The 11967-nt window shown below is 41.5% G+C and overlaps 1 protein-coding gene across 1 annotated transcript in view; it reads right to left on the minus strand.

Moving 5' to 3' along the window:
• Positions 1–9614, minus strand: part of ANKRD31 (ankyrin repeat domain 31) — a 66552-nt gene extending 56938 nt beyond the window's left edge. The window contains exons 1-6 of the mRNA XM_054185573.1: positions 9424–9614; positions 8497–8552; positions 6733–6827; positions 3759–3805; positions 3017–3111; positions 1982–2022 (exon numbers count right to left, since the gene is read on the minus strand). Of these exons, the coding sequence (XP_054041548.1) occupies positions 1982–2022; positions 3017–3111; positions 3759–3805; positions 6733–6827; positions 8497–8552; positions 9424–9530 (441 nt within the window). The 5' untranslated portion in view covers positions 9531–9614. The remainder of the gene's footprint in view (positions 1–1981; positions 2023–3016; positions 3112–3758; positions 3806–6732; positions 6828–8496; positions 8553–9423) is intronic.
• Positions 9615–11967: the final 2353 nt, after the last annotated feature.

Below are 11967 nucleotides of genomic sequence, written 5' to 3' on the forward strand. Positions count from 1 at the left end.
TTGTTTTTGGCAAATTTTAGCAAGTATTGTTTTTTCCACAACATTAATCTTAATCAATCTCCCTAAAAAAAAAAAAAAACAAAAGTAAAATTGATTTATATAGAAGTCTGACTTTTTACTTACAGGTCCAAATCTATGGGACTAGATGAAACAGTCATAATGCTATGGCCTCTGCATTAAGCAGGTTATTTCAGCAGATAATTACACTGCATATTGCTGTAAATTGCTCCACGTTGGAATGTCAGAGAAGAAATACTGGAACTGGTACCCTGTTGTAAGTTAATGTGAGTTTTCCTAAGAAGCTGCAGATGGCAGCAAGCGTTATATGTACGCAGGAAGATCCTCTCACTTCTCCTGGACCCATGCAGTTGACGTCACTAGTGCTGCTGAAATCCTCAAAACTGTCCATGACATTGCAGCAGGAATTGGTAATAGAAGGTACTTTTTGCTGCAGAAAAAGCAACAGAACGAATTCCAATGACTGTTTCTTTGTCCAACACCCATACACCTGAAAGCAATGAACTGGTCAGGGATGAACTGAGACTAGAAATTGAAAAGCACAAAGAGGGCATTGTGCCTCAGAGGTGCAATAAAAGGCGACAACAATGCAGAAACAGCACAACAGACGCAAGCAACGTTGTCATTGCAGATGTCAGCATAAAGACAGATGATACGGAGGCAAAGGCCAAGAATTCCTTCACGAAATATTGCCAGTACTTCACTGCTGCTTGGACTTCACTGACTGCAAACCAAGAATGGAGGGAGTGCAGGAAGGAAAAAGGGGAGAGGGGAAGTGGTAAGGAAGAAAGGGAATATTTGACCACTGGATATTTATGTCGGTGGTTGCAGAACCTTCAACTCTTGCTCAAGATATTTCTGGGTTGGATGGTTCATGTGGATATATTGTTGAATTTTTGCTACTCTGTTTTCTGGAAGCTGTCAGGGAATTCCTTCTTCCCTTCAAGGTTTTCTTTCTTTCTTTTACATGCAAAAGCAGTGCTTGCCAGCAGATAATTACTAAAATAATAAGTATTATTTATGAGGTACACTTAGAACATTCAGATTGCATTAAACTTATCTAAATTAGAGTTGGTGGAGTCCCTGTCCTTCCACTTGCCTTCAGCTATGCATTTCTACACCCTCTCTTATGCTGCACTGGCACTTATCTAATCTTCTGGGGACCTAACCTGAAAAATTAACGTGGCTGAAAACTAAGCCAACTAAAAAAAATTGAACAGCATCTGACAGTTGTTCCTCAAAACTTGCTTCATGCTGGGGGTCAAACAAGCACTAGTGTTGGCCCAAAGGAAGCAGCAGAAACCCAGGGCAAAGAAAAGGGGCAGTACCTTGCAACACCCAAGTACATAGGCTCACACAGGAGCGGAATCACCCCCAATTCAGTATCACTGAGAAAGGACCTGACAAATGGGGCAAACCGTAGCTCCAGAGCTATTCCCTCACTTTTATCTCATCAGCAGTGAAACCTGTCCCCCATGAGCACCTTTAGGATTACCCAAGAGATGTACTACCTGGTTTTGGCCACAAGTCAGTCATTACTCCCAAACAGAAGGACAGTTACAGATACTCTCTGTTCCTCCTCAAAGACCTCTCTAGTCCCTCTCCCATAATTTTCATTGGCGGAAAACATGTTTTAGGTTACTACAAGTCCTCATTACTTTAGCTTAAGTAACAGCCCTCGTAGATTCTGTGTCATGGTGACATCTTTCCTACTTCACTGTTACTGTTAGCTTCTACCGTTGTGCCCTGCAAGCTTAGTAACTGCAGTTCCTACCAAAAAAGCAGAAAACGAATGTTAGCTTTTAAGTTGTTTTCACCAAAGTGACACACTCAGTGTCACTTTTGACAGCTATGTGCCTGCTTTTTAAAATGAAAGAACCATGTATTTTTCAGTAAAATATTTTCTAATGCTAACAAAATTAAAAGATATTTTATATACATTCAGTTGTAAAAATACACTAACCTTTTCTTCGGAATCTTTTTCAAATCCGTTCAATTTGATATCTAAATTTAGGAGAGTAAACAAATATTTCAGTTGTACTATCACTGAATTCCACTTCTGAAAGTTTTCATAATTTCTAATAAAATGGCCTCACTTCCTGTTTAAGGCTAAAGTTTCAACCATTCTTAAAAATTTCTGTAGCCATTTTCTCTAAGTGGAACTGACAATAAGATTTCTAGTCAGGCTCTGTTAGTCACCAAATTATATTCCAGGGCTATTTTGTCATATTTCTTCACTGTTGTTTAGAGGCCCATGTTTCCAAAGACTATCAGCAGATGGAATCGCTGCCCATTCCCCTGGATGAGGCCTATACCCTGCCCTCTATAATTACAATGCAATTAGACAATACAGCTAAATTAATCTGTAACTTACTGCCTCTGAAAAGGGCTGGTCCCACCCCCCTGCTCCCATCACTGTGTTCATGTGACTCCCTGGGAATTTCCTAATAAGATATAAAGTGAATGGTTTTCTACTGGGTTGGCAGAAATTAGCTTAAACAGATGGGGCAGGCCTGCACTGCTGGAAGGGCAGAGTACACCTGAAGCAGTACACCTGAAGCAGCAGCTGGTGGCAGAGAGATGTGGGGAATGACCAGTAGCATTTTTGTTTCTTGTTTCTTACAGATGTCTTTGATTTTTGGATATGTTAGTAAGAGGCATGCAGGAACCCCCAATGACTGTTACATCCATGCTTAACCTTACACATCCATACAGCACTTGATTGCTATGTGGCCTGTAACTTTTGTCAGAAAATTCCAGAGCAATGAAATAATTTTAAGCTGGAAATATACCACTGGCTTGGGAAAACAATTACTTTTTTCAAACAATGCTAACAGAATGCTTACAAAAACATAACTTGTAGTCCAAGAAAACTATGATTGTAAAGGTCACATATAGACAGATTCTAAATAAACCTACGCAGTTACTCATCTTCAGCTTCTCAAATGAATTTGCCACAGCTATAGCTACTTTCAGTTTTGTACAAAATACAACATACCTACGGTATTATTTTGCTGTCCCGCTACTGCAGCATTTAGCGCAAAACCTGGCTTAGAAATATTTTCAGGAAGTGATGGAATGTTAATCCAACCCCTAGAATTAAATAATATCGTAAATGTTCTTATTCAGAAAGAACTGTTATCTGCTCAGCTTAAGAAAATTTCTACAGTACTTTCAGTTTGTTTATGCAGTTTTTTACTTACAATTATTTGTGGAAACAACGGCAGGCTTTTCCAGAGGCATACTTCTCTTTACAAGGACTTACAGTAACTGAGACTTCCAGATTTCCTAAGTGGAGCTAGGTATGTTTGTACATTCATTCTCTAAGCGAAAAAACGTCCCTTCCCATTTTTTATTACTTCTTTCAGTATTTCTATTATAAATACATCTTCTACTGCAATCCTTCTATAGGTTCTAAGAACAAAAGGTTTAATATTATGTATTACAATTTTTTGTTCATTTGTCTAATGGTTTTCCCTGAGTAGTTTACTGTCTTTTCTGTTGCTTATGCCCTTATACCATTAAAGGTAATACCATCAATAAAAACAAATAAGGTAAAAATTGACCCACATCGGACACAGAATCACCCCAGACATAAATATAGATCCTTCACTAAGCAAACAAGAAAACTGCACCACAATAAAACACTGAGAATAAAATAACATACAAATGGAGGTATAACAGAATTGTTTAATTACAGTATGCCTGACTGGAATTCCTATGTGATGTGTTATACTTACTGCAGTAGAGACTGAGACTGGTCAAATGTGCATACCTCTTCAGCTATCTGAATGGGAAAAAAAAAAGATTAACAACTTAGTATGCATTTTTCTCAACTTTACTACATGCTTATCTTCTTCTATCTGTAACTGAGCTGGGAAATGGAATTTTTAGATCTGATCTTTACGCACATTACTAATAAGACACAAAAGCCATTCCACGAAAATATTTTTTATTTGTCCTATTTGAGAAAAATGTTGAAAATTAAATCAAGACCATGAAAGACAACACTCACCCAGAAGGAAAACATACCTATGCAAGTAAGACATAATCGCTTTAAACTTCAGGTGTTTTATACATCAAAAGACCAAAATACAAGGTGTTTTTATTTCAACTCCCAGCTTTAATCTTACTTTTGTAACAATTCCCTCTTAATTAAACAAGACAGGGTGCTGCACCAGGGACTGTGGAGTTTAGTACACAACTCTCAGTACCTCTGGAGAAGGCAGAATTAAGGGACTTAGCTGACAAGACCTGCACATCAGAAAGCTCTAAGTGGCAGGGCTGCTACATGCAGACCCAGAAGAGGACAATGTGGGTAAGCAGAAACCTAATGTCAGAGCAGGAGCCAAATTCAAACTCTTTAGTAAAAGAAGCCTGGATCTACTTTTTGTGCCTCTGACTGTACCTAAGGGAAAGACCTCCTCTAGCATGGAAAAAGGAGCCTCTATTTAAAGTCTAAGGCAACCTAGGAATGATTAAGACAGGCAAGTGAAGTGCAGGTTTGTTCTCTTCCAGATGAGCTGAAGACAGGGGATTTCTAGTGGACTACCAGCATACTGGCTGCCATTTTAAACAAATCATTGACATACAGTGGAGAACAGTCACAGCACTACGAAAACTCTGGGAAAGAACACCTTCGTATGCCCACCAAGTGATGACTTATTTGGCTTGCATAAGGTATTAGCAACACAACAAGAACAATCATTTTAGAAATTACATGAAGAGGAACAGGTGGAAACTGACCAAGAGGAAAGACTGCTAAAAGGCTTCCTGGAATGGAATAGATTCTTTAGAAACAGTTTGTGCAACAGTTATTGACTGATGTAGTTCCAAAATATGGCAATGGAATAGCTGGCAGAAAGTTACTGACTTTGCTAAATACACCCTTTGTACGAATCAGCCTGGATATTTACACAGAACATTATCCAGAGACCAAGAGAGGTCAGAAGGATAGCAGAACAACTACTAAACCTCTTTGACAGGCTAACATTGCTCAGAGAGATGCTTAAAGCTCAACGATGTACCGAGTACCTCAGAAGGAGAAACTACTTTGTCCGTTAAAATATTAGGTTCCAAGCAAAATCAGTGTACTGATGATAGCTTGATAGTTCTTCTCAAATCACAGAAATTACATAAATAGTGTTTGTGACCATTGACTGCAAGTACTGGGAACAGCCTTTTGTCCTACTCTCTTCCTTTTGGTAAGAAAATTCCTGCAAAACTCAACTGATTTTTCTCATTTGAGAACTTATTTATACAGACAACTATCTGAGGGAACTCTGGACATGTTCCAAAAAAAGACTAATGCTTAAAAGGTGTAAGTGCCACCTAACAACTTTAGGTGCACTTCAACAAACTGGGCAAGAAAAAAAATAACTGAAACAGGTAAAAGCACAAACTTACAATCACGAGGCCTGCCTGAAAAAGCCACAGAATAGGCTGTTAATAGATAATAGAAACAACTTGTCAGTTGGAAAGAACATGAATCCTACAAAATCTGTCTATATATCTAATGAATCTCTGGTGGAAGAAAAGTCTTATTTACAATCTCTAGTAGAATCAAGGATAGGACCGTATATGCCAAGCCTCCCCCAACCCACCTGAAGTACAGAGAAAGCCAAGACTCTTTGGAACAACTGGAACTGATGTTACAGTTCCTGAAAAAATTCTGCCACTCCAGGCTGCACGACCCTCATATCACATCGCATCAAGATGCTGTATTCACATAAGATCATTTCTGAGGACACAGTAGAAGCGAAAGCTTCTATATAAGCATGTTCCATGTCGGCTCTGAGAGTGGCTGAAGAGCCACACTGGTGTCATCTACATATGCAAGCATCATGGATAACAGGCCAAAAGCATTCCTTACAGAATTCAGTAAAGATTTAATTTTTATACTGTCCCCATGCTGTGCACAACTAAGCTGCCAGCGGTGTGCTATGCAGGTCTCAATGTTTTTTTTTGTCATCTAGGAAGCGTTTTAGTTCTTTGAAAAAATCCTCTTATACTGGAATAAGAATGCATAGATAGTGGTCTTTGGATTGGTGAATCCACAGCCCTAAGGACAGTGTAACAGTCAGAGGTTTTAAAATAATCTCAGTTAAAGAGCAAAAATCTGTTTGTTCCCAATTGTTTCATGATCATGTCACATGCAGGTGGAAAGCTGATTGCTCAATTGTACAGAAGTTTATGGGCTAGCTACCAACTGTGGCAAATATATTAAAAGTAGGATAATTACTAGATTAGGGAATGCAGAATTATCCATAGAGTAGAACTAATTACCCCATCATCATGCAAGCATTTTATTTTGCATTTCAGATTACTATCTCTTTTCAAATAAACAATTGTCCAATCGTTGGATCATAGCTAATCTCATAATGAGCAATCAAGGGTGTATTCTGGCATGGTTAATCCAGATGGTTATCTTTCACCTCCTAAAAGGAACATACTAAAAAGTTTGTGCTCCACAACTTCTTCATCTTTGTTATGGGCTTGTTTCTCGAATTTGAACGGTTATACCCTCATGAAACAGGGTATAGAGGGAAGAGACTTTGATACCTTCCTGAAGAGAATGTGCCACACAAATGGGAACTATCTTGTCATAAAATTCATTTCAGCTGCAAGCCACCAGGCTCTTTTGCACATAAAGAATGCGAGGCCCAGTGAGTTTATTAATAATTAATAGCCAGATACGTGTAGCAAGAGACGTACCATTTCTGTATCTACTGGATTTATCTGTTCTTCTTTTTGACTATATGTGTGATCAAAAAATTTCTGTATAAAACAGATTTCTGGAGAGAGAGCTCCTAGGAAAAAAACAGAAGAAAAATACAGTAATTAAAGGAAGTTTTGATTGCCTTAATTTCTACATAACTTTCCATAACTCCATAAATTTCTACATAACTCAGTAACCAAGGTATACATATCAAAGCTTCTGATATGCAAGGAACTCAAGCTGTTAAACAGTCTATCTAACTCGATTTCGAAACTACGGTATAGGAGAGGTCAGAAATAAATAAAACCAGCTTGGAGGCAAATTTATTTCACTTAGTGTTCTGGAACCCTCCTTGAGTTTGTCTTGGAGATTAAGTCTTTCCTCTTATTTTTTAAACTAACAACTGGAATTTTGGTAAGATGCATGATCCACTTGACTAAAAATATTTGTACTCCTGTATGGAATATTTATTTAATGACTATGCAAAGGAAGAACTTCTCTCTAGAGAAAAAAGAGAAAAACCTTTAAGGTTGGACCCTTAGGTTTCAAAACTAGAATGCTGTTACTGACATTAATAAAATACCCATCAAATTAATCTTTATGTTACGTATCTCATCACCAAATTGCTACTATACAAGTAAGCACAAATACACGAATCATGAAATACTAATTCCACCTTACCAAATATAAAATGCTGCAGGCATAATGCTAAAAATATCATAAGCTATTACATTTACAGAGACAAAAAAAGCCCGTTCAACCCTCAGACAAACCCCCACTCCACAAGCTGAACAATGAGTCAAATAAACATGCCTTAAACCATGTATGTTGAATGTTGCCAGGTTTTAATTCCAGTGGATAACCACAGGTAAGTTCAAAATGGGATGATGCTTCTTTCCTCAGACAAAACTATTGAGCAACCATGAAAAGTTTAGCATCGGGAAATCACAGCCATTGGAAAAGTTTTTGCAGATTTCAATGGGCTGTCAATAAGATTTCTATTAACCCAGAGTAGGTTAATAAAAAATGATAGTCCGTTCAGGTCTTCAAACTGGCAAAAAGACAAAAAAAAATGTAGAACACTAAGAACACCTTGTGTCGCTTAAAAAATAGGCAGTCTCTGTATTGCTGGAACAAAACACAGGACTGAAGTAGGATGGATTATACAAAAACACCAAGGAGGTACCAGTAAACTGTTACGTAACTAAAACATGCTTGCTCACACAACCTGCTCTAAGGGAGTTATTAGAGAAGATTTGAAGGCTTTAAATGAGTGTGCATGCATTTATGTTTAATATAATTTAATAATACACTTAAAATAATGTCCTTAAATATCCCTACCCAAATTTTGTATGTTAAAAGTTTTGTATATTAGAGTTATTTTTTAAATACCATATGCAACTATAGTTATATATGACTATTATGTGTCTAGATTTCATGTATTTTATTCTGCTCAATCACAATACACCTCTCTAAACAAAAAGGATATCCCTACATACAGTTCAAACACTTTCCAAGCCAGGCATTCTCTGTTATAGTACACAGGAAGAATAGAAAAATTAAGAGCAAACCTATTTTTCAAATATTAAAAATATGCTGAACGTTCTTCTAAAATATGAGCTAAAACTATGGATATAAGAGGGCACATACAGTTCATAACAATGAACTTCATGCAACACTGACGTTAAAGTAATACAGACATCCACAGCACCAGTTCCCAGAACCTGACTGAAACAGACTGAAAAACGAATCTTGCCTACCTTCATTAATTTTTATTTCAGTTGTTACGGCCATGTCCTTATCCAGAAAGGGCAACCTTCGTGAAAAAAAAAAAAAGAAAACAAACAAAAAAAGCTGTTAAACAGTTGTACGCTCTGCTTTTCAGTGCTATAAACTCAAAGGGGCAGCTGAGGGCACCCATCTTGGCCTCTGCTGTGGGGACGCTGCTAATTGTATGCTGGGCAAGTGCACCTCTAACGCCCACATCAACAGCGAAGGACCCCAAAACTGTGAGGATCTACCCCATTCCCTGCACAGGAAACTTTTGGTGGGGAGGTACATCGCCGCTTTATGTATTTCCAAGCAACGCTGGGACAGAACGCCAGTACAAAGAAGTGCCTCATAGTTTCAATTCTTGGCCATGTCTTAAAGGATATCAGAGATACTGTCATGAAAAAGGTATCAAGTTAAAGCTGTGGAGAAATTACCATCAGCCGCAACCGTACTTAATAGTATTTTATTTATTTTGTCTGAGTTGGTTTCTGATTATGTTTCAGTTCCACTGACAAAAAAGTTATTCAGGAGAGTCTGGAGGCACAAAGTTGAAGGCCCACAAGGGGGGTGTGTGTGTGTAAAATGAAGGAGGAGGGGGTCATTTGCAGAGCTAAGAACGACTGAGTCTAAGGGCATGCTAAACTCAACAGAGAAAAAAAAGAAAAAAAACCCTAAAAATGCACATTTTTCAGAAATAATCGAGCTCTTTTGCACGCGGGGATGTGAGATGCAGGAGGGTTCGTGGCCGGTGTTTTCCTGAGATCACACCCCGCGCCACGCAGGCCGGGGGCCGCGGCGCGCCTCTCCTCAGGGCCACCCCGCAGGCCGCCGCGGGCCCCCGGCCTCTCCCTGCGCCGCACATGCCACCGCGCCGGCCCAGGTAGGCGCACATCACTGCCACGCCGCGTTACCACCTTCTCCTGCGGAGCTCCTCTTCCTCCACATCGCTGTCCGTCACCGAGCCCTCCACCACGGTCTCGTCGCTGCCGCTGTCCCCACCGTCGCCGCCCCGTTCCCCCATGGCGCCGCCGCTCGCCGCCGCTCCCCTCCGCTCCCCGGGCGCCGCCGGCGGCTGTCCCTCCCCTCAGCGTCCTGCGCGGGCCCTCTCAGGGCAGGCGGCGGCAGCCATCTTGGGGAGGCCGGAGCCCCGCGGCGTCTGGCCGCCCCTCGGGGGGCGAGGGCGAGGGAGAGCGCGAGAGGGGAGCTGGTCCACGGCAGGCGCTGCTCCCCGAGGACGGGTGAGGGTGGGGTGGCTGCCGGTGGAAGTTTAAGGCAGCTCTCCCTTCAGCAGGGTGAGTCTTCCCTCAGCATGACCCGCCTCGGCCTGCTCTGGGCAGCTATGCTGGCCCCACACCTTTGACAGGCAGTTGTGCCTCCTTGCTCGCCTTGGGCTCCTGGGTCTGGCCCTGTCGCCCACATTATCAAGCAGAGCCGCAAAGCACTTAACATACTCATACTGGTCTGCGTGTCATCTACAATTGCTCCCTTCTCCTAATTGGTGTACTTACATGGCCATGTTGTTGCGTGAAAGAAGCAAAGCGGTTTTGGCAGAAGATAAACCCCCTTGCGTTCTAACACTCCTCACCGAGGTGGGAGGCTAGGTGCGGCTGGGTTTAAATTCTGGGTGATGCCCAATTCAGCACTATCAGTCCAATCGCGTTTAATATATTAAACCGTTGCAATTTGGATACACTAATAGTGGACTGCACCTTCAGTGTAGTCGTGCTCCTGAACTAGCACGGCCTCTCTCGAGGCTTTGGTCGCGTTCAGTGAGAAACTGAAACGACTAGCTACTTAAACAACAGATAGATAGGTTCTTAGGATTGCCGGTGATAAATACACTGTCTGCAAAGCACGTGCAAATAAAGATACTGTTAAGTACACAAAATGCGTGACAAAAGTTATAAACAATACAGCCTGGCTATAAATGTAGGGTAGAGATTCTCTAGAGAAATTTCTAAGTTCCCAAGGAAACACTCGGTATGATCTAAGTCTTCCCAAAGGTGTCCCTATGCGGGGGAAGAAAGGCTTAGCCCATCGACTGGTCCCGGGAGTCAGTGAAGGGGTTCTCCTGACTTGTTCGCGATGGTGTCTTCCCCGATATCCCCTCTCCCTCGGGCTATTTTTATACTACTTTTTCATCTTCAAAGTGGAGTTTGAGTGACTTTAGTCATTAATACTTTTATTATGATTGGTGTACTGAAGGAAGAGTGGTCGCACCTTGGGGGTGGGTAGCCTCCCGGATGGAAGTGTGTTTTGGTACATTGTAATAAGCAAAGTTCGCACAAAGGACAGCACTTCATCAACTTTTGACGAAATGTTGGCTCAGGTAGCGTGTAGGCCGCTTATCTGTTCTGTAGTACCATCTCGTTCCCATATCTGCTATTTGTCACAAGGGAAGGCCACGGAACAATTACGTTCCGTTCCATCCCTCGTGTAGTTTCGCAAACAACCTTGTACAGGGAATCGCAGGTGTTCGTGGCACACAGAATTCTTCGTGTGCCAGCTGCGGCTGTGTTCTACCTCAGAAGCCTCTTGATTTTATGGCTTTCCTTAATGTGTGAACAATGCTGTACTTTTGTATTCTTGGCCAATTTAGTAATTATTCCACACATGTTTATCTGCTGTCCTGAGCACAGGGAATGTGTTCAAGAGTAGAATCGTTCATGGGTTCAAGAGCAGGATCGTGTTTGAGATAGATAACCATATTATTATTTGCCAGTATTTTCACAGTATTTGGCAGCAGCACTCCTGTATGTAACCCGGTGGTCATCTGTAAATCGCAGCAACCTTTTCCTCAGGCAGACCTGTTCTGACATCGCTTTGCCTTCCAGCCCTGCAGCAGCAGGGACAGTGTGGCTCCTGTGGCTTCCTCGGTCGGCACAGAGCCAGGCTGCAGGCCCCCCGAGGAGCTGGGCTGTAGGGCCCCTAAGCAGCTGGGCTTCAGGCACCTGGGAGAAGCTGGGCTGTAGGCACCCTGAGGAGCTGGGCTGCAGACAGGCCACCCCAAGAGATACAGCGAGGAACAGGTGGTGGCAGAAGGTGCCAGGTCATGGGCTTGCGCAGACCGCAAGTTCCAAATCATCGCAGCGACTCCTGCTCCCAGTGAACTTGATGATCAAATTGACGTTTTTATTACTTGGTGAATCATGGTCATCATGGAATATTAAAAAACCCACTGCTATGGAAAAAGTGTGGAAGACAGAGCAAGATACTAAAGATCATCTTCAATTGTGTATCAATTATACATAATGGTTGCAACTATGTACAGATTGCTGGTTTGCTTTGACTTGGTCACATCCGTAAGCAATTACAGCAATTGCTGTGCATATTATCAAATTACTTCAGAAGTCTCACTGGTTTTACTTTACTCTGTTCAGGTAGTAAAGGTGAAATACTCAAGAAAACGCGAGTGTCAAGAAAGAAGCTGGCAGGGCAGATGGATACGCAGCAGTGAG

Source organism: Rissa tridactyla, chromosome Z (assembly GCF_028500815.1).
Source record: "Rissa tridactyla isolate bRisTri1 chromosome Z, bRisTri1.patW.cur.20221130, whole genome shotgun sequence".
Taxonomy (NCBI): domain Eukaryota; kingdom Metazoa; phylum Chordata; class Aves; order Charadriiformes; family Laridae; genus Rissa; species Rissa tridactyla.